Raw genomic sequence first — 23974 nt, forward strand, 5'->3', positions numbered from 1 at the left:
CTGGGTGGGCTATGCACTTTGATTCTTAGATCTCAGCTTCCATAAAATCCACAAAACATGGATTTATTTCTCAATTTTGGAATCAGTTCCATCAGTCTAGTCATCTGTCTCAGTGTTAGTATCACATTTTCTTGATTATTGAAAGTTTGTAAGGAGTTTTCAAATTGACAAGTGTGATTCTTTCAACTTTTTCTCTTTCAAGATGTTTTGTCTATTCTGGGTCCCTTGTTCTACATATATATTTTAGGATCACCTTATTAATAGCTGGAAAAAATGATACTGTGCCTGAGCCACCGGTGCCCAGCTAAAAAGTCTTTATTTTGAGCAATTCAAATTACTTGTAAAGATTAATATTTTATGACTTTTTTTTTGGTCATGGGTCTTCAACTCTGGGCCTGGGCACTGTCCCTGAGCTCTTCAGCTCAAGAGCTCAAGACTACAGCCCTACCCCTTGACCCACAGCCCCATTTCCCGTTTTCTAGTGGCTAATTGGATATAAGAGTTTCATGGTCTTTAGTGCCAGGGCTGGCTCTGAACTGCAATCCTCAGATCTCAGCCTTCTGAGTAGCTAGGATTGCAGGCATGAGCTACCACCCCAGGCTATTTTATGGCTCTTTTACTTTCTTTTTTTAATTTTTTTATTTTTTATTATAATTAATAAAAGGGTTACATGATATTTGTCAGATAGAAGGTGCAATAATTCACATACATTGATACCCTTTCTCATGTCTTGGTACCCATTACCCTCCCCCCCACCCACCACCCACCCCCCCGTCTTGGTTTTCCCCCTTTCCCTATCAAATTTCAAATAACCAAATACAAATAAATTCAATATATCAGTTTTGGTTGGTCTTGGGGCTTGAACTCTGAGCCACTGGTGCCTGGCTATTTTATGACTCCTTCACTTTTTTTTTTTTCCTTGGTGATTTATTGAAGGTTAGAGTTTCACAGACTTTTGTGCCCAGGCTGGCTTTGAACTGTGATCCTCAGATCTCAGCTCCTGAGTAACTAGGATTGCAGGTGTGAGCCATTGGCAAATGGCTTTCATGACTTTTTATCTTTTCTTCCAGAATTCTTCCAAAAAGCAAATAATAATTATACATATTTTAAAAAATAGAATTACTTTTGTATATACAAGTATTATAAAGGATTCATTTATAAATCTGAGGTACATTGTAGAATCTTAATGATTTTATTTTACCTATATCTAAAAATGATTTTATCATTCTAAAGAATTATCTCATTGTTGCTCATCCGTTTTCTCCATGTGCAAACATTAATAAGAGTGTAGAAGTATCCTGCAGTTTAAAAAAATTATATTCTTCAAAGTACTATATCACCTTTCAGTAAGATATAACAAAAACATCATCTTTTTTTGGTCCTTGGGTTTGAACTTAGAGCCTGGGCACTGTCCCTGAGCTTTTGTGGTAAAGGCTAAAGCTCTACTACTTCGACCCACAGCTCCACTTCCAGTTTTCTGATGGTAAATTGGAGATAAGAGTCTTGTGGACTTTCCTGCCTGGACTAGCTTCAAACTCTGTGATCCTCAAATCTTAGCTTCCTGAGAAGCTAGGATTGCATGTATGAGCTACTGGTGCTTAGCTAGACACCATCTTAAGTCATTACGTTTTATTGAACATAATTGGAAAAAATTTTTTTCTCATAATGTCAAAAGCAGTTGCCAGTTTGGTCTTATATCAGGCAAATAAAAAATGGTAACTAAGAGATAGCAACACTCTAGTCACTAGTTATGTTGGTTTGAAATTGAGTTGATGAAATCAGTACTAAGTTCAGTTACCTACATAGACTATTTTCTATACTAGCGTTATTATAAGCGCAGTTTGTTGAATGGGGCTTGAACTCTGGGCCTTGTTATTGTCCCTGACCAATTGAGCTCAAGGACTTTCCTACCTGGACTGGCTTTGAACTCTGTGATCCTCAGATCTGAGCCTCCTGAGTAGCTAAGATTACATGTGTGAGCAACTGGTGCCCAGCTAGACACCATCTTAAGTCATTAAGTTTTATTGAACATAATTGAAAGATTTCTTTCTCATAATATCAAAAGCAATGCCATTTGGTCTTACATCAAGTAAATAAAAAATGAATACAAAGAGATAGCAACACTCTAGATAGAAAAATAGATAAGCGTAGTTTCTGTGCTTAAAGAACTCATCCTAGAAAGGGATATAGATTCATAAAACAATACTGTTAAGTGAGAATGGTCTAAGTATATAAAAAGCCATGTTACAGAGGGATAGATTGAAAAATTATTTGGTATGGCAGTAAGATCAAAGAAGGATTTCTCAGGTATCTGAATTTGAAGATAGAATATATGTTTGCTAGTGGTCCGGTGAATAGCACATACAATAAGATCAGTATCTTGGGCAAGTCTAGATACATGACTCACACTAGCTAGGGTCAAAAAAGGGCAAACTCACAATTCACATCAGGCCTTAGTATGGAGGATTGATAGATGGGGCTGTGTTTCTCAAATGTTGCATGAGAAAGCAACCTAGGAAGACTAATGAAATAATAGAAGCAAAACCAAAATTTGAATATTATAAATCCAATTAATTATAAATCTGGGATTATCCCTTGTATTCCTATTTTTTGGAATATATCTCTTTTCCCTTTTCCCCTTTTTTACTTTCTCCTTGGTTTTCTTTCTTCTTCCAGTGTGTCTTGTGTACAGGGAGGATAGTTGAGGGAGAAAGCAAAATATTAAGACTAGGTTTTCTGGTTGTGGCTCTTGATCTTCTGAGCTTTGTCTACTCATTTTACACAATGTGTGTGTGGAATATGTGATCTGGTCTTTCTGAAATGTCTTTTGGAGTCTTAGTACCTGGAACATGGTAGGTGCACAATAGTTACTATTTAATGAGTACATAAAAAAGAGACTAAATAGTAAAACTGAACATACTGACATAAGAGAATAAATAATAAAAATAAATTTTGACACTCTAAACAGACTATTAGATTGTTTCTCCAGGTACCCTTACATAAAATGTGTACAAGGAGTTTATCTTAGCAAATTGTTTCACTTAATGTTTAAATTTGTGAAGTCTCAGGTTATTAAAACTATAATATTTTATATGTAAAATACTTTCAGAGTTGAATGTCATCTAATGCAATTGTCATATGTGTTCAATTAGGAATTAGTATATACTTAAATTGGTTTCTCTTTTTAATTTGCTCATAGAAGTTATCCTTGTATTTATGTACTACTTCAGCTTGCTTATGAGTTTTTTTTGTTTGTGTAATCACTTAGTTATTAAAGGATTGTTTCTCATATAAACTTAATTTTCTTTTTAGTTTAACAGTAGTGTTTCACTAGATGCAGTTGGTTTTTTTGTTTTTTTTAGTCGGTCGGTCGGTCGGTCGTGGGGCTTGAACTCTGGGCCTTGGCACTGTCCCTGAGCTCTGCAGCTCAGGGCTAGTGCGCTTCCACTTGAGCCACAATGCCATTTCCAGTTTTCTGGTGGTTAATTGGCGATAAGAGTCTGAGGGACTTTTGTGTTCATGCTGGTTTTGAACAGAGATCCTCAGAGCTCAGCCTCCTGAGTAGCTAGGATTACAGAGTGAGCCACCGGTGCCTGGCTTACTAAATGCAGTTTTCACATCTTTACTCCCATCTGTTTGACAGTTTGAGGCAGTATGATCACAAGTTTATTATTTTTGTGTCAGTCTTGGGGGCTTGACTTCAGGGCCTGGGCACTGTCCTTGAGCTTTGTTTGCTCTAGGCTAACGCTCTACCACTTGAGCCACAGCTCCACTTCCAGCCTTTTTAATATATATAGTATCAAGGGATTGAACCCAGGGCTTCATGTTCGCTAGGCAAGCACTCTGCTCTGTCACTAGGCTATACTCTCGGTCCTCAGAATAAATTTAAAAAAAATTTTTTTACCAGCGCAGGGCCTTGAACTCAGGGCCTGAGCACAGTCCTTGGGCTTTCTCAAGGCTAGAGCTCTACCACTTGAGCCACAGCATCACTTTCGGCTATTTTTATTGTATATATGTGGTACTGAGCAATCGAACTGAGGTGTTCATGCATGTTAGTCAAGCACTCTACCACTAGGCCAAACTCCCGGACCTAGAAAAAAATTTTTATAAAAGGATTGGGGAGCATGACTCAGATAAAGCCTAGCAAGTATGAGGCCCTGGGTTCAGTCCCACAAAAAACAATAAACCTAACCACAAATTAATAAATTAATGTTTATTTTCATGCTAATTTGCTGTTGTACTTGTAAAAAACATTTGCTTTTGGAGCAGAGAATTATAGAAATCCCTTTTAATGGTAGAAGAGTTATTGTAATATAGTGTTAATATAACCTGTAATCTTTACTTTCAGGGGTCCTATTGGGCAATAGACACCAATCCGAAGGAAGATGCTCTGCCTACTCGGCCAAAGAAGAGGGCACGATCTGTAGAACGGGTAAAAGCTCTTTATCATAAATTTAAAAAGGGGATTGAATGTATCAGACATGTCAGTTTTAAAGTTCATTTCTAAATAGCAGGTGTAAACAAAATAAAGATGATGTTATTTATATACTATTTAATATTTTAAAACACTTTTGGGCCTGTTACTTCATTATTGTTAACTCTTTGTTTGGGAACTAAATCCTCTTATCATAAATAGCACACAAATAATTGTCTGAAATTTGCATCCATGTTTAGGTCTCTGAAGTTTTTATTTTTCACTCTTTCTTCTTCACCTGGCACATTGAAGACTAGTCTTATGTAACAGTCATTCCCTTCCATAACAGATGATCTTTAGACTATATTGAGTTTTCTTCCTTGTCCTCAAACTATTTTGTCCTAACGTTCAAGTAGAATCACTTTGTATACAAAATCAGAGAGAGAGAGAGAGAAAGAGAGAGAGAGAGAGAGAGAGAGAGAGATTGTTACTGCTGTTATGATTAAGTCTTCGTAAGTCCTTGCTTAAAATCAACTTGAAAAAATAGAAGAAAAAAGCGCTGTGGTTGATATCTTCAATTATACATACATACATACATACATACATACATACATACATATATATACTTTTTTCTCTTATATTTTTAGTGTAATTAATAGAGGGGTTACAGTTATATTCACCAGATAGAAGGTACATTGCTTCACATACATTGATAGCCCTCCTCATGTTTTTGTCCCCATTTCTCTCCCCCCCTTCAGTTATGTATTGTAGCCTAATTTTAGTTAGCATTTAACCTACTGTCAAACATCAGCATTTCAGTTTTTTTTCCACTCTTTTAACAATTCTAGTATTGTAACGGAAGCACACACAATTACCTTATCGCTGTTACTCTTTTTAAAAAACTGTTGGCCAGGAGTTTGGCCTAGTGGTAGAGTGCTTGCCTAGCATGCATGAAGACCCAAGTTCAATTCTTTGGTACCACATACATAGGAAAAAGCTGGAAATGGTGCTGAGGCTCAGGTGGTAGAGCTCTAGCCTTGAGAAAGTCCAAGGACAGTGCCCCGAGCTTAAGCCCAGGACTGGCAAAAAAATAAATAAGTAAATAAAATTAAAATAAAAAACTGTTATTGTAAAAGTGATGTACAGAGAGGTTAGGGTTATGTAAGTCAGGTAATGAAAACATTTCTTTTTGAATAGTGCCATCCCTTCCTTCACTTTCTCCCAGGGGTTTTCCCATCTATGTACTGTTCTTGAAGACTCAGTTGGAGTGTTTAAGACTTTGTGAATCCTTTTCTTACTTTTTTCATTTGTACTCATAGAATTTTTGTTAAGTTATAAAGTTTCTCACATTTTATAGAACAAAAAATTTTTGTTCTGTCATGGGACTTGAACTCTGGCCTGGGAGCTGCCCTGAGTGCTTCAGCTCAAGGCTATCACCCTACCCCTTGAGCCACTTTCGGTTTTCTGGTGGTTAATGAGAGATAAGTGTCTCATGAACTTTAGTGCCCAGGCTGGCTTTGAACCACAATCCTGAGATCTCAGCCTCCCTCCTGAGTAGCTAGGATTACAGGCGTGAGCCACCTCTCCCAGCAAGAAATTTTTTGTTTTTATAACCTTGGATTCTTCATTGAACTTATCTCCCCTTCAAGGAAAAAAGTATTTTTATTTCCAGCATTAGTGTTTTTCATGGATTAGTGTTTATAATAGATGTCAGAATAAATCTGGGCAAGGAGAATAGATAAGGAAACTGAGTAAATATTTTTTCAAATAAATTTGATCTATGCCTATTACTGGTCAAGGTGTAAAGTTTTTTATCCATAAAGATAAGGACCTCAAATGGGGTTGGGATTACATAAATGTATGAAGCATCAGAACAAAATGAGGTATATGAGCAGTATGACTTAGGCAGCTTTATTGGAATCTCCAGAGGGAATTCAGTATATGTAGAATGAAAAAATCAAAACCGTTTTTGGCATCACACAAAAGTTTGTGGTAACAGCTATACTTAATTTTAAGACAGATGCTGATATGCTCAGTATGTAATGATTTCAGTAAACAAATCTCAGTTTTTACCCTACTGACACCGCTTCTTAAAATAGATTTAGCACCTGGACTTTGTGAATAAGTAAGTACAGAACACTTAGCATCTACAGCTGTATAAAAGTATAATATTTAATATGAACATAAGTAATGAAGTCATATAATTGTGATTATAAGTGGCATAGGAAGTTTCAAGTAACTAATATGTTAGACCAAGCAGTAATAGTGATTCAAAAGTAGGTAATCCGGAGCCAGGAGTTTGGCCTAGTGGTAGAGTGCTTGCCTAGTATGCGCGAAGACCTGGGTTCAATTCCTCGGTACCACATGCATAGAAAAAAAGCTAGAAGTGGTGCTGAGGCTCAAGTGGTAGAGCTCTAGCCTTGAGAAAGTCCAAGGACAGGGCTCAGGCCCTGAGCTCAAGCCCAGGACTGGCAAAAAAAAAAAAAAAGTAGGTAATCCTTGTTGGTGGGAGTGCAAACTCGTTCAACCACTATGGAAAGCAGTATGGCAGTTCCTCAAAAGACTAAACATAGAGCTCCCCTATGACCTAGCAATTCCACTACTTGGCATTTACCCAGCCATCCAGAAACAAGGGCATACTGAGTCCACTAGCACATGATGTTCATTGCAGTACTATTTACCATAGCAAAGATATGGAACCAACCCAGATGTCCCTCAGTTGATGAGTGGATCAACAAGATGTGGTATATATACACAGTGGAATTCTATGCTGCTGTCAGAAAGAACGACATCACCCCGTTTGTTAGGAAATGGAAAGGCTTAGAAAAAATCATACTAGGTGAAGTAAGCCAGACTCAAAGGAACATAGGCTCAAATAGTCTTCCTCATTTGTCCTAATCAGTAGAAACCTTGGGCTCTCTTAGCAGAGATTTACAATAGAACAAAATCTAGCAATATTAGGCCAAATAGTACGACACCATAGCTAAGGACCTCTAGGAGAAGGAAACAAAAGCTATATGAGTTACTGTTGTCCTTAATGTACTATGTTATCTCTCATCTCTTTTGCCATCCCTTGGTTATCTCATATTGTTACAATTTTTCACCTTGTTATCTGATATATTTTATATGTGCTTAATTGGTTATTTGAAATTGGATAGGGAAGGGGGGAAATCAAGATAAGAGAGGGGGGGATGGGGACCATGTCATGAGAAAGGGTATCAATGTTTGTTAAGTTATGCACCTTCTATCTGGTGAATATAATGTAACCCTTCTATTAATCACAATAAAAATTATTTAATAAAAAAGTAGGTAATCCTGCCTAGGATGCAAATTATGAAATACAAGTATAGCTTTTGGGGGAAAAGATGATTGGGAGGGAGTGGGGGGAGGGAAATGGGGACAAAAACATGAGAAGGGGTATCAATGTGTGAGAAGTAATGCACCTACTATTTGGCCAATGTAATTGTATCCCCTCTGTACATTACCCCGACAATAAAAAATAAAAGAAAAAGTATAGCTTTTGCCAGGCACTAGTGGCTATGTCTATAATCCTAACTACTCAGGAGGCTAAGATCTGAGGATTGCCCTTCAAAGCCAGCCCGGGCAAGAAAGCCCTTGAGGCTCCTAACATCCCATAAACTACTCAGAAAAGACTGGAAGTGTCACTGCTATAGAGACCTATCCTTGAGCCAAAGAAGCTCATAGGTAGTGGCCAGGCCCTAAGTTCAAGCCCTAAATCCAGAACAACAAAAGTGTAACTTTTTTCAGAGGAAGTAGCAAAGGATATTCCAGTCTAAGGTTTGCGTGATTGGCCTACAAGTTAAAAAGGGGCTAGAAAATAGTTGAGATTCCATTTTAACTATGCTCTAGATATTTAAGAATGGAAGTATGATTCAGGTAGACAGCTTGAAGGAACAAAAATCAAGGACATTGTTTTGATTTCTACACTCAGTACTGGGGTAGGAACTCAATGCCTTGTGCTTAGTAAGAAATACTCTTCTGGGGCTGGGAGCTTGGCCTAGTGGTAGAGTGCTTGCCTGGCATGGACGAAGACCTGGGTTCAATTCCTCAATACCACATACATAGAAAAAGCTAGAAGTGGTGCTGTGGCTCAAGTGGCAGAGCTCTAATCTTGAAAAAGCCCAAGGACAGTGCTCAGGTCCTAAGTTCAAGCCTCAGGACTGACTGGCCAAAAAAAAGAAAGAAAGAAAGAAAGACTCTTCTGCTTGAACCAAGCTTTCTGCCTCTCTTTCCCTAACCCTTGTTTTGGTTTTAGTTATTTTTTGCTTGCTGGTATTTTTGCTTGGGACTGGCCTTAAACTATATCCTTTTACCTGCGGGCCCGCCCCCCCTTCCAATCCCCATATTGCTGGATTCACAGTGATATACCACCATACCTGTGTTGTTTTTTGAGATAAGGTCTCATGGCTGGGAGTGGTGGCTCATGTCTGTAATCCTAGCTACTCAGGAGGCTGATATCTTGATATCTGAGGATCAAGATTCATAGCCAGCCCAGGCACCAAAGGACCTGAGACTCTGATCTTCAGTTAACCTCTAGAAAATGGGAAGTGGGGTAGCTCAGGGACAATGCCCGGGGCCCAGGGTTAGGGTGGAAGCCTTGAGCCGAAGAGCTCAAAGACTGTGCTCAGACCAAGTTCAAGCCACATGACTCCCCCCCCCCCCTTAAAAAAAAGTTTCATAATCTTATAGTCCCTGGGATTTACAAGCATAAGTTGCCACACTTAAAAGTGCTGAGAAACAAACCAGCCCCCCAAAAGATAAAGTTTCATAGAATTTTCATTTACAAAGGAAGATACTATTTAGAAGGATGAAGTTATAATGGTAAAGTACTGGTTTAGGGGTATATGCTACAGGAATGAAAGAAGAGTTATCTATCTAGCAAGCCAACACAACATCAACTCAGTGTAGTTCTATAATTATACGTAATGTTTTATCAGTTTGATAGCTTTTTGTTCTATGGATGTTGGACAATTTTGAGCTGCTAAAGCTTAGTGGAAAGTCCCATATGTGTGCCAAGTTTGTGGGATGCCACAGTTCTTTCTTGGGTGGGAACTATAACCACTGGCAGGTGTTTCTGATATCTGGCTTGATGGGAACTCCTAGTCTTCTGTCTTCCAGTCCTGCTGATGGGCTTCTCCAGCCTCTGCATTCTAAGCTGCAGTGTAGCCTCCTGCAACTTAAACTTTTCTTCTGGTCCCTGTTAATTTATACCCAAATTATATAGTAGCCAAATGTCCTGTAATTTGTTAAGCTGTGATTGCCCCTGGGCTCCAGAGAAACTTCAAGATGACAACTCTGTTGCTCCCTGGGACTTATGTGGGGAAGAGATACAGAATGTAAGTTACTGCCTTCCAAGTTCTGTGCTGGGAATAAGGCGTTGAAGTTACTTATGTTTTTTCCTGCACTGAATTTGGCAATCTCTCTGTGGGACTGATTTTACCTTGTATTGCCATTTTCCATTTCCCTACTCCCTTAGCCAAGTGAGTCAGGCACTGGCTCCAAAGGCCTTGCTGGTTTTCTTCTGTTGTGATTGCTTTTCTGTATTTTCTGGCTCCCTGCAACCTCATTTGCTTTTTTTTCCCCCCCTTTCTACTCCCCTTCTTCAGAATGTGTTACCACAATCTCATCCATGAAGTGAAAATGATAGGTGCTTCCCATCTGCCATCCTGCCCTACACTCAGACTTTTTCTTTTCTTTTTTTTTTTTTTTGCCAGTCTAGGGGCTTGAACTCAGGGCCTAAACACTGTTCTTGGGTTTTCTTGAGGCTAGAGCTCTACGACATGAGCCACAGTACCATTTCCTGCTTATCTGTGTATATGGTGCCAAGGAATCAAACCCAGCTCTTCATGCATGCTAGGCATGCACTCTACCACTAGGCCAAACTCCCAGCCCTATGCTCACTCAGACTTTTTCTAATTAGACTTTTCTAATCAGCATATTACCAATAAAGAACAATCATTCTTACAAATAAAAGTGTACCATACTACTGGGAATTTTTAAAGAAAGTGCCTTTTACTTTCTATTGAAAGAAAAGAAAGTATCTGTGAAAGAATAGTGTTAAATAGTTGAGATTTTTTTTTAAGTATTATCTATTCATAATAACTGAAGCCAAAAACATGACCATCTGGGAATATAGTCTCATATCAAAGTTTTCTCTTGTCACTAAATATTGAATATTCCTTTGTATATTATGACATCAATAGCAGATACGTTCTAGAGGTTGTCATAGTAATTAATATTTATTGTACATATCAGGGACAGTGCTAAGTATTTTACATGACTTATTTCATTAGTGGTCTTAACAGATTTCTATAGGAAGTGACATAGTTATCTATAGATGAATAAATAAGCGTCAAGATTGAATAATTTGCATAAAATCACATATACAGGCTTTTCCCTTCTACCAGTAGAAAAATGGCAAACCAGTAATCTAGACTGCAGTGACTATACAGAGTCAAGGAAACATGTGATTTGTAGTTTTTCAAAGTAATCTTGGGTTAGAGGCTTGGGTCAAGTGGTTTGAAGGTCTGCCTAACAAGTCCAAGATCATGAGTTCAAACCCTGGATGATGATGACAAATGATGATAATGACAATGAAGATTATGATGCTAATCTGTTAGTTTAGCTGCACCTAAGCTAGCCAGCACCAAACCTGAAGCATGAAAACGTTGTCTTTATAGTTCTTCTACTTCTGCTACTGAACGCCTGTTTCATTCTCACCTCACTCTAAATGAGTACCCAATACCTGATTGCTGGATTCTAGCATGTAGAAGTGACTTCTAGTTTTTCCTCTTTTCAGTTATGTTTCTTGCTCCTTACCCTCATGCTGATTAACTTATCTGATAAAAATAAAACTGTACTGAGGAGCTTAGTGGTAGATTAATCGCTGAAATGTTCCTCAGTGAAATTGAGCTCTTGTATATTCAGGATGATCTTTGTGTGTGTGAGGGATTGAACTCTCAGCGTGTTGTGCAGTGCTTGGTAGGTTCTACCATTGAAATGCAACCTTCGGGCCCAAGTCTGATCTTTAAAATTTACCTTTTCAGCTGGGCATGGTGGCTTATGCCTGTAATCCTAGCTACTCAGGAGGCTGAGATCTGATGATCAAGGTTCAAAGCCACCCCTGGCACAAAAGGACCGAGACACTTATCTTCAGTTAACCTCTAGAAAATGGGAAGTCGGGCTTGGCTCAAGGGTAGAGCAGTAGCCTTGAGCTGAAGAGCTCAGGGACAACACCCAGGCCCAGATTTCAAGCCCTGTGACCCGCGGGGGGGGGGGGGGGGGGGGATCTGTTCAGTTTTTGTTTTGTGTGGGACAAATACCTTTTGCCAAAGAGGGAATATACATGGAACTGGCATCCTGATCACAAATTATTTATATTTGGCCTTTACTCCTCAGCAGTAAAGTTGAAGTTTTTATGTCTTTTGGATGAGGAAGAATGAGTTATCACCATACATACATACACACACATATACATGTATCTATATTCATATTTTTCAATGAAAAAATGTATATTTTTGATGCCCATATATGTATATATTTTTTGTGGGACATGGGGCTTGAACTTTGGTCTGGGCACTGTTCCTGAGCTCTTCAGCTCAAGGCTACCGCCCTGTCCCTGGCATGGGCAGTGTCCCAGAGCTCTTCAGCTCAAATCTGCCTCTCTACCCTTGAGCCAAGCCCCACTTCCTGTTTTCTAGAGGTTAATTGAAGATAGAGTCTCAGGTCCTTCTGTGCCTAGGCTGGCTTTGAACCTTGATCCTCAGATTTCAGCCTCCTGAGTAGCTAGGATTACAGGCATGAGCTACCGTACCAGCTCCATGTTTGCTTTATAAATGACATATGCAGTTGTTTTATTTGAGATGCTATTCAGTTGTTCTTATACACAAAGTAAGGTCAACTAGGAGATTTAAACTAGAGATTTTTTGTTTTGGTGGGTCATGGGGCTTGAACTCTGGGTCTGGGAGCTGTATCTGAGCTCTTCAGCTCAAGGCTACCACCTTACCCCTGAGCCACAGCCCCACTTCCATTTGATTAATTGGAAATAAGAGTCTCTTGTTCTTTAGTGCCCTGGCTGACTTTGAACTTTGATCCTCAGATCTCAGCCTCCTGAGTAGCTAGGATTGTAGGCATAAGCCACTGTGCACGGCTTCAGCTTAGACTTTTTTTTTTGGATGATTGTTTATTGGTCCTTAGTATTATATCTTAATTCCCAAGGTAAATTCGCATACACAACTGCAGGTAAAGACATGGAAAATAATACAAAAATAAATTGAAGGCTACTTTTATATATTTACTGAATTAAGTAGTATAATAAATACTATAATAAGCAAAAAGCTTCATTCACACAATTCAGTTTCATTGAAGTTGCAGTAGTGTTTGTAAAATTTAAGTTACAAATATTAAAGCACTGAAAAACTAGTATAAAAGTGAATTTTGGCAGGTAAGTGAGCTCTTACGTCATTAGTATTTGACTCCTGGGGCAACAGGGAAGCATTTCTCACCTACTTTCTGAGGTACACTATCCAGCTGTGTTAGTCAGCACTTGGCTGGAATACTTAGTAGCTTACAATCTTTGAATTGACTTTTCCCTTTTGAGAAGCTCAAAGAACAATCCAGAGCTTATTACTGTGCAAATTCTCCAAAATCCTACCAATTTAGGAGGAGCAATTTATCTCAGCTTTTAGGCCGGTGTCCAGGCCTCTGTTCCGGACCCCAGGGCTTATGGGGCCAACCAAGTCCTCACTAGTCGCCCTTTGCTAGAGTGATCCTGTTTTCTCCAATTCCTATGGCCTCCTTCCAATCAAGAAAAAATAAAATCCCATATTAAAACAAAAAACACATAACTTCAGCAAGTTTACCATTATCACATTCACTCTGGTTAGACTTTTAAGTATTAAGAAGAAAATCTTAGCTGGGAGACTCTTATCTCCAATTAACCACTAGAAAAACCAGAAGTGGCGCTGTGGCTCAGGAGGCAGGGCACTAGCCTTGAGCTGAAGAGCTCAGGGACAGTGTCCCGGCCCAGAGTTCAAGCCCAATCACCGACCCCCGCCCCCCCCCCCCCCAAAAAAAAGTCTAAGCTGACTAATCTGATCAGAAGAATATACAGCTCTGTACTACAGGGTCATTCAGACATCCAGATTCTTTCTGATCTTGTTTTTCTTTTTTTCCTGTAAGATATTAGCCTAAAGTTTGGTTAAATAAGACTACTACCACCATTTCTGTTCCAGCCTTCAATAAAAGGGAAATAACAGGACCAGAATATTCCTTTCAAAGATGCATTGCAAAAGTTGTACATATCACTCCTATTCACATCATATCCTGTTGGCTGTATTACAGACACAGCTAGCTGCACATGAATCTGATAAATGTAGTTTGTTATCTGAGTAGTCTCTTAAGTAGATGACTAGAAGTATATTACTGAAGAGTGGCTATTAGGGGGGACCATTAGCAGGCTCCACTACAGTTTTATTGTTTTTAAGGCAGGCACTAGTGGCTCATGCATATAACCCTCTCTTAATTGGAAGGCTGGGATTGAAACTATCAGTAATGGAGACCAACCTTAAGCAGAAAAGTTCAAGAGACCCCTTCTTAGCTGAGGATGGTGGCACATGCTTGTTAGTCAAACTATGCCTAGAAGCCTAAAATAGATGGATTGCAGCCCAGGACTATACTTGGGCAGGAAGTGAGACCCTATTTCAAAAATAACCGGGGTAAAAACAGACTAGAGGTATTGCTTTACAAGCAGGGCACCTGCCTAGCAAGAATTGAGGCAATGAGCTCAAATAATACTGTAAAAACTAACAAAATAATATATCCTTGAACTGCATAGATTGTTAAAAGTAATTTAAAAGAAAAAAAAAACAGGGAAAAATTTTTTTCAATAAAGAAAAAACTATAGGTGTGGCTCACAATTATAATTCTAACTATTTAGGGAACAGACATGATCTTGATTTGAAGCTAGCCCTGACAAACAAATCCTTAAGACTCTTTACAGTTAACCTGGCTTAAGTTGTAGAGTCCAGCCATGAACCAAAAAGAGTATGAAGCCAACTTGGAGCCCTAGTAACAACAGCACATACCCCCAAAAAGTTGCTGGGAAGTAGCCATGCCAATTGAATTCTGTGGTGTTTTCAGAAACAAAACACAAAGCTAGATGTTGGAAAATTTGATGAAATCCCTTCAAACTGTTACAGTTGCTGGATATATGAGCTAACAATTATTTGTTTTGTTCTTGTATTTTAGGCCTCAACTCCATATAGCATAGATTCAGATTCTTTGGGAATGGAGTGTATTATTTCGGGAAGTGCCTCTCCAACTCTGGCCATCAACACTGTGACTAACAAAGTAATTGTTTTTAAAAAAATGTTTTTTAAATATCCTTGAGTAATATATTTAATATGCATTTTAATGATAATAGAGTATTATATGATTAAGCTTAAAAGTGATACAAGTTTGCTGGGCGCGGGTGGCTCATGCCTGTAATCCTAGCTACTCAGGAGGCTGAGATTTGAGGATCAAGGTTCAAAGCCAGCCCAGGCACAAAAGGATCTGAGACTCTTTATTTCCAATTAACCTCTAGAAAATGGGAAATGGGGCTTGACTCGAGGGTAGGGCGGTAGCCTTGAGGTGAAGAGCTCAGGGACAGCGCCCAGGCCAAGTTCAAGCTCCATGACTCAGCAAAAAAAAAAAGTGATACAAGTTTGAGAGCTAGCTACAGAATGTTTTGAAATATGCATAAATTAGAAGAAATTACTTCTTGGAAGAAGTTGGAAGGTGCTTACTAGGCGTGCAGTATTCATTTAAATTCTTGATTCTGCCAGTTCTCATTGATAGAATTTCTGAGCTAATATTTTATTGAATTAATTAGTTTAAAAACTTTGATGACTCTCTGTGTGGTTGAAAAAAGAAGAAACTATCAAATTCCAGGGAGTCAACAGATCCCAGTAAAATGGATAATGTGAATAATTTGGATAACCTCATTGGAGTTCATTGGGATAATTATTAACTTATTTTTGTGATATTCAAGTCTTAAAACATACCTAGAAGCAGTATTTGGTAGTGTGCTGCATTTGTTGTGATGCTAAGTTATTAAATACATAGTGGGGTACAAATGTCTCGTCTCAAGGTAATTTCTTAATATATGTCAAAACTTGAATGATTTAAAAGATCTAGAAAACTCTAGGAAGTACTGGGAGATTCATGAGTTAATTTATATATTAATTTCCTCCTTATTAGTTGGTGAATATTTTGAAGCCATGTACCTCTCATACTCATGCTCACACTCTGTCTCACTCTAGCTTTTACCTAGTCCTCCTAGCATTTACCTGTTTATTCTCTCTGGTTTTTATTTGGATTTGTATTACTTCTACTTCTCAATCTTACATATGTAAATATAAATGCATATACAAAAATTATGAATTACTAGCATATTCATAGGATCTACTTGGGGAGAGGTAGTGGATAAACTGAAGATGAATTTGTAAATCAGGGCTGGGAATATGGCCTGTTGTTAGAGTGCTTGTCTAACATGCATGTAACCCTGGGTTCGAGTCCTCTACTCCATACACAGAAACAGCCAGAAGTGATGCTGTGGCTCAGGTGGTAGAGTGCTAGCCTTGAACAAAAGAAGCTCAGGGACAATTTCAAAGCCCTAAGTTCAAGCCCCAGGACTGGCAAAAAAGAGAAAGCGAGGGGGGGGGAAGAGATTTATACATCAGAGAGTAACATAATCAAATTTAGAAAAGAAACTGGTAACTGAGGTAGAGAATAATGATTTTTTTTCCAGATGGCAATCTTTGGGATATTAATTACTTAGGCAATGGGGTCTGAATATTTATATTGTTTGCAATTGGTAGTAATGTTTCCAGGATTCCAATGCTGTCTTACTAATTATGGTTACACTATCCTTGTGAATAGAGTTAGAGGGGAAAATCATCCCTGGAGATGATTTCCAGTGAAAGTGGGTGGTTTAGAATCAGAAATCTCTAATATTTTTCTTTACAATAGTCTGTAATTGGTACTGGGGACCTAAATGATGATCAAATGATAGGGTATTAGGTGATAAGAAATAGTAATGTTGGGATTTTATGATCAAATCATGTATTTAAGGAGCTAGAATATTTGGACTTCTTTCTGAGATGAATATGTAGTCTCAGACAAATCCTTCTGTCTGTATGTATGAAATAGTTTCTCCCCTAACATTACACATACACATATAATTAAAAAGAGAAAAAGGAGGCCAGCAATGGAAACTAAGACAACCTAGGCCTTCAGTGAGGAAAGCAGGTTGAAACAAGCTCTGAAAATTTCCCTTTGAGTCATACCTCAGTTCTTAGTGCATAGCATAAAGGCCAAACAGAAAGCAGCCTTAGAATATCATTGAGATTAGAAGAAAAGAACTGGAGTTTGGGACTACAAAATATCTGAGGCTTTAAGGAAATAAAATTATAAAGAATCTCAGAATTGAGTTTAGCTTTTTGTAAAAAATACCCACTTTACATGTTTGATAACTTCTCATTCAGTGTACTTGGGTTCAGACATAAAGCCGAGTTTTCACTAGCCAGCACTTAGCAGCCTCACTGAATAGGGAAATAAAATTGTTGTTCATAGTGGCCGGGAGTTTGGCCTAGTGGTTAAAGTGCTTGCCTAGCATGCACGAAGACCCAGGTTCGATTCCTTGGTACCACATATATAGGGGGAAAAAAGCCGGAAGTGGTGCTGAGGCTCAAGTGGTAGAGTTCTAGCCTTGAGAAAGTCCAAGAACAGTGCTCAGGCCCTGAGCTCAAGCCCAGGACTGGCAAAAAAAAAAAAAAGAAAATTGTTGTTCATAGTCTTCAAAAAGATATGATAAGTATTCTAGCCTGTGAAATTACTTGAGAAGAGTTCAGTCCCATGAACAAAAGTAAACCAAAATAAACTACACTGAACTGTTTTTGTAGTGATATGCAACTGTTTTTCTTGTAAGAAAAAAAAAACCTAAATTCTATTTGGAAAAAAATAACACCATCCAAAGCATCAGTAATTTTTTAAATAAATTTTTTATCAAAGTTGAACAACTCTTCTAAGTAAAGAATCCACAGGTCATAAGGAAAATTAGCACTGGGCCCATTTGTGAGTAAGCAAGAAGGGAGAAAGAAATCAACCAAGAAAAGAGTAGGAACAAAAGAAAGCCAGTTGTATGAGAAATTACATTAAAAGACAAATAGAGAAAATATTCAAATTAAAGGCAGATTATCATACTGAAAGAAACTTATTTCTATACTATTCATAAAATATATATCATAAATGGAAAGATGACTTATTGAATAGGCCTTTTATTATGAAAAAGGAGTCGCTGATAAGAAAATTGAATATTGGAAATCAGTTTTTCTTTTTCTTTTTTCCCTAGGTCCTTTGGACCTGGGTATTGTCCCTGAGTTCTTCAGCTCAAAGCTATCACCCTATCTCTAGAGCCACAGTGCCACTTCTGTTTTCTGGTGGTTAATTGGACATAAGAGTCTCACATTCTTTAGTGCCTGGGCTGGTTGTGAACCTCGATCCTCAGATCTCAGCCTCCTGAGCGTAACTAGGATTATAAGTGTGAGCCACCAGCCCCTAGCTTCTTTTGGTAACATTGCAAAGATTCCTATATCAAGTTCATTTAATCCTATGTATTTGATGTTTTTGAACACTATCATATATATATATATCTATGGAATACATCTTCACCTAACCACCAAAAAGACAGAAGTAGAGCTGTAGCTCAAGTGGTAGAGCCAAAAAAACAAAACAAACAAACAAAACACAAAAAAACTAAGGGATAGTGCCCAGTGTCTGACTTTAAGCCCTAGTACTAGCCTGAAAAGAAGGGGAGGGGGAAAGAAACTAATAAAAACTAATTAAATATGAATATGTTTTTCAGGTAGAAGGTATTATAAAAAAGTAATGTTTCCTTAGTTGATATATAGATTGGTGTTCTCTCAGTCAAATACTGATCTGCTTATGGAGAAATAAGAGATTAGAAAATGTCAAGCTGATCCTAATGTAAAAACCCAAATAACCATTAGTAGTTGAAGAAACTGTTGAAAATAGAGGCTTCATTATTCTAAATACCAAGAATATGCCTACTATAATTGGAACATATGTTGGTAGCACATTAAGAGTAGACTCAGCAGAATTTTTAACAGCACAGTATCTGTGAGAAAATCAATTTTATTTACATCTGAAGTTAATAACTGATAATACAATAAAACTCTCAAAGAATAAAATGATTTTTTTAAATAGGAAGAAGGTAATGATAAAGAATAAGTGGAAATTAAGGGGTTGGAGGTATGCCTCAATTGGTAAGAGTGTTAGCCCATGAATGAAAGCATCAGGTACCAACTTCAGTTGCTGGTTTTGGACTGAAAACAAAGAATAAAAGAGTAGATGTTAATTTACCTCATAATTGTCTCACAAATAGGAAAACCTCGGGCCTGTGATCCTAACTGCGCAGAATGCTGAGCTCTGAAGGTCATAGTTCAAAACCAGTCTGGGCAGGAAAGTTTGTGAGACTCTTAACTCCCTTAAGCTACCAAAAACTGGAAGTGGAGTTGTTGCTCAAGTGATAGCTTGCTAGCCTTGAGCACAAAAGCTCAGGGTCAGCACCTAGGCCCTGAGTTCAAGCCCCAGGACCAACACACACATAAATACATTAAACAAATAGGAAAACACGTGGATATTGGTAGAAATCCCTTCTCAGACAGGAGATGTGGGTTGGACAGCAGCTAACTTTGATGATTAGGAAGGGCATGAGCAGGGTTACTAGAGCATTGAATTTTCTGTATCAGCAGTGCTCTAATGCATGGTCAGCCTGTGGACTTCCGGGTCACCAATACCATTGTAGGGAGTCCATAAAGTCAAGACTTTTTGTGAATGTTATTTTTCTTTCTTTCTTTTTTTTTTTTTTTTTTTTTGCCAAATGTAGGCTTAAGCTCAGGGCCTGAGCACTTTCCTTGGGCTTTCTCAAGGCTAGCACTCTACCACTTGAACCACAGCACCATTTCTAGCTTTTTCTATGTATGTGGTACCGGGGAATCGAACCCAGTCTACCTGCATGCTAGGCAAGCATGCTATCACTAGGCTAAACTCCTGGTTGTTATTTGTCTTATATTTGTATTTTCACTAATGCAGTAGAAGCATTTGTGTGTAAACTTGTTGATATCTTAGCACAAATTATAGCACGGATATCTAACTGTACAAGTAGTCTTGGTATTTTTCCATTGTCACATATCTTAAGTTTAAAAAAGAATTCTAGTCGAGTGCGGTGGCTCACACCTGTAATCCTAGCCAGCCTGGGCACAAAAGGACCTGAGACTCTTACCTCTAGAAAATGAGAAGTGGGGCATGGCTCAAGGGTAAGGTGGTAGCCTTGAGCTGAAGAGCTCAGGGACAGCTCCCAGGCCAAATTCAAGCCCTATGACCCACAAAAAAAGTATAATAATTCTAGCTTCATGTAGGAGTATTTTTGATAATGCAAAAATCTGTTTTTATTAAGTTGTGACCATTGAATGTATTTCCTTTTAATAATCTGTATAGTGAGTTGGAAAGAATGTGTAAAAGCACTTCCCCATACGGAAGCATTCAAGGAAAAGCATTTGTGTGACCAGGTTGGAATCTACAATGTTTATGGATTACTTTTTTACTTGAAAAGAACTTGGCAATAATAATTATTTATTTGGCAGTACTGGTGTTTGAACTCAGGGCTTTGCACTTGCTAGGTTGGAGCTCTATCACTTGAGCCCTATCTCCTACTTGAACCACAGCTTCATTTGGTAGTTAACCGGAGATGAGTCCTATAGACATTCCTGTTCAGGCTGGTGTTGAACCATTATCCTCAGATACCAGCCTATTGAGTAGGCATGAGGCACTACCAGCACCTGGCTAGTTTTTTGTTGTTGTTGTTGTTTTTGACATAGGGTCTCACTGACTTATTGTTTGGATATTGGCCAGTATTTTCTTATAGAAATGAACAAAGCAGCAAGTCTGTTATTTTAAGGTAAAATTTTAAGCAAACCTCCTGCTGCCAGAATTTTGAGAAAGCACACTGTAGTGAGTCAGCATTTCCTACTATTTAAAGATATTTCTAAAGCAATTGAGCAATGTTAACAAGTTTGATATTATTTTCAGGTTATGTGATTAAATGTGTTCATATTTTAAAGGTCTGTATAATTTAGCAAACCATTATTTTCCAGATGACCAGTGCATGATGCTATAAAATCATACATGGATAAATAGTCCAGTCGAAGTAGAGAGCTGGTCATTGCGACTTATGTTTGTAATCCCAGCTACTGTGGTGGCCAAGATGAGGGAGATCACAGTTCATAGCTAGCCCAGGCGAGAGAGGGAGGGGGGGAGGGAGGAGGGGGAAAGAGTTCCCTCATTAATTAATCCCTCATTAATCAGTAAATAAGCCATTAGGAATGGTGGTGCAGACTTGTAAACCAAACTGTGAGAGGTTGAAATTAGAAGGATCACAGTTTGAGTTCAGTCCCAGGCAAAAACACAGGATTATTCAAAAAACAACTAAAGCAAAAGAAGGCTGGGAGTGTGGCTCACATGTAGAGCTCCTGCCTAGCAGTAGGATAGCATCAGATCAAACTCTAGTACCACCACCACCACACACACAAAAGAACAGTAGAGTTTAATGGAACAGAATACACAAAGCTTATTGCTATGGTTTCAACTTCTACATTGCAACTTGAAAAATTATCACTTGTCATATTTTTATATTCTTTCAGAGAGACTATACACAATTATCTGAAGACTTTATTAGAACATTCATCTCTCTTGTACCAAGTTTGCTTTCTGTGCTTCCTTTCAAACTGCACAGTACAGTGGACAAATGTCAAAGCTACTTTGAGAATCTTGTTTTCTTTTAAGCAAGCATGGAGATAACAAAAATGAGAATACCACTCTTTCCTTTTATTTATGTTTATATTTATATTATATATTTTTATATTTATATATAGGTGTATGTAGGTATATTTCTATATATTTCAATGCTATGTATATATTTCCCTTTACTAATTTGCATGTGTTAACATGTAATATTTTCATCATTTTAATAATTGCATGACTGATTGGTTTTTTTTGTTTGTTTGGTTGGTTTTTTTTGCCAGTCCTGGGCTTGAGCTCAGGGCTTGAGCACTGTCCTTGGACTTTCTCAAGGCCAGAGCTCTACCACTTGAGCCTCAGCACCACTTCCGGCTTTTTCTATATATGTGGTACCGAGGAATCAAACCCGGGTCTTCGTGCATGCTAGGCAAGCACTTTAACCACTAGGCCAAACTCCCAGCCCCATGACTGATTGTTTTATTGTTATTAATATTACTTTGGTCAGTCCTAGAGCTTGAACTCAGCACCTAAGCCCTGTCCCTGAGCTTCTTTTGCTCAGTTAGCACTCTTGTCATTTGAGCCGCAGCTCCATTTTTAGCTCTTTTGGTAGTTTTTAGTGAAGATTAGTCTCATGGGCTTTACTGGTGGGCTGGCTTTGAATCACAATCCTCAGATTTTAGCTTCACGAGTAAGTAAGATTATTTGTGTGAGCCAGTGATCTCCCTTTTTCCTTATTTTTTTTTTTTTTTGGTGCCTTGAACTTGGGGCCTGGTTGCCATCCCTGAGAGTCTTTGTGCTCAGTGTCAGTGCTGTACCACTTGAGCCGCAGCACCACTTCTGACTTTCTCTGAGTAGTTTATTGAAGATAACAGTCTCACAGACTTTGCTACCTGGGCTGGCTTCAAACCGTGATCTTCAGATCTCAGCCTGTTGAGTAGCTAGGATTACAGTTAGGAGCCACCCAGAGCCTGGCTCTTTTTCTTTTCTTAAAATTTAACATTAAGATAATGTGTGTGATCAGAATTTAAGAACTGCTGTTTTGTACTTTGATCCCTAATGGATGTGCCCATTTTTTCGTAGCATAATTGTACACTCTATTTTCTGTGCTACAGTTTAGTAAAAAGGTAGGTCTTGGCACTTCAACTAAGAGGAGTTGCTGAGAATGATGAATAATAGTTTTGTCTTGAGTAATTGGTAACTGAACATGGACAGGAAAGAGTAGCAATTCAGAAAGTGAGCACTGGATGCTTATAATTTATCAATTTTGTTTTAAAGCTTTAAAGTATTCTTTGAGGCCCATAAAGTAAAATTTTAGGGCATTTATATGGAAATATAAATGTTTATATAGAAGTATCTCCAGATAAATTTACTTTTTTATTGGTTTATTTATTTATTATTATTTCTTTTCCTAGTTCTGAGCTTGAGCCCAGGGCCTGAGCACTCTCCTTGGACTTTCACAAGGCTAGAGCTCTACCACATGAGCCTCAGCACCACTTCTGGCTTTTTTCTATGTATGTGGTATCAAGTTTGTGCATGGTAGAAAGCACTCTACCACTAGGCCAAACTCCTAGCCCCCACATAAATTTTCTTTATACCTTCTTGTAATTGTGTGCGTGTGTGCGCGCACATGCATTAGCACATGTGTGCATGTGCCAGCACACACATGTGTCCTGGGGTACTGTCCCTGAGCTTTTTTATTCAAGTCTAGCATTCTTTCACATGAGTCACAGTTTAGTTGCTAGCCTTTTAGTAGTTGGAGATAAGAATGTTTTAGAACTTTCTTCCCTGGATTGGCTCTAAGTAGCAATCATCAGATCTCAGTCTCCACAGTATTCATGCTGGTGGCATGATCCACCAGTTCCCAGGCTTCTGATTTCTTACACCTTCTTCCCTTATATATCTACTATTTCAAACTAATGTCAATGTGAGACAATATGCCTATTTTTTTGTGTATTTTAGCATAGCCAGAATTGGCTGTATCCTGAGCAGAGTACACCACATTTGTTACTTACTAGAAACTCAAGATGATAATTTGGTACAAATTAGACCTTAATGCCAAATTTAGTAGTTATTCTTTTTTTTTCTTTTTTTAATTTTTTGGTTGATCTTGGGACTTGAACTCTGGGCCTGGGCGTGGTCCCTGAGCTCTTCAGCTCAAGGCTACCGCCCTTCTCCTAGAGCCACTGCACTGCTTGCTTCTGGTTTTCTGGAGGTTAATTGGAGATAAGAGTCTCACATATTTAGTATTGGGGCTGGCTTTGAACTAGAATCCTCAGATCTTGGCCTCCTAAGTAGCTAGGTGTGAGCCACTGCACCCAGCTTTATGAATTCCTTTTTTTAAAATTGTAATTAATAGAAGGGTTACATCACTTAAGGTGCATTACTTAACAATCATTGCTACCCCTTCTCATGTTTTTATCCTCATTTCCCTCCCCTACTCCCTCCCCTCATCTTGTTTTCCCCCCTTTCCTATCCTATTTCAGATAAACAAAGATATATACAATATATCAGATAACAAGGTAAGATACTGTAACAAAGAATAATCAAGGGACAACAAAAGAGATGAGAAATAACATAGTACATTAAGAACAATAGTCACACCTTATACACACTCTTGTTTCTATATCTTGTAGGGTTTTTTTTTTTGATGCCTTAGATTTTGATAGTAACAGTAGTTTT

The 23974-nt window shown here is 38.3% G+C and overlaps 1 protein-coding gene across 6 annotated transcripts in view; it reads left to right on the forward strand.

The window, feature by feature from the left end:
• The window catches only part of Foxj3 (forkhead box J3), a 92579-nt gene that overhangs the window by 49682 nt on the left and 18923 nt on the right, over positions 1-23974 (forward strand). For 4 of the 6 annotated variants that reach the window (XM_090335081.1, XM_090335083.1, XM_090335087.1 and 1 more), the window contains exons 5-6: positions 4349-4432; positions 14684-14785. In XM_090335081.1, the coding sequence (XP_090191207.1) occupies positions 4349-4432; positions 14684-14785 (186 nt within the window). The remainder of the gene's footprint in view (positions 1-4348; positions 4433-14683; positions 14786-23974) is intronic. The other 2 variants (XM_090335084.1, XM_090335085.1) reach the window with 1 other exon arrangement.

This window comes from Megascapheus bottae, chromosome 6 (genome assembly GCF_031878675.1).
Source record: "Megascapheus bottae isolate mThoBot1 chromosome 6, mThoBot2.hap1, whole genome shotgun sequence".
Lineage (NCBI taxonomy): Eukaryota > Metazoa > Chordata > Mammalia > Rodentia > Geomyidae > Megascapheus > Megascapheus bottae.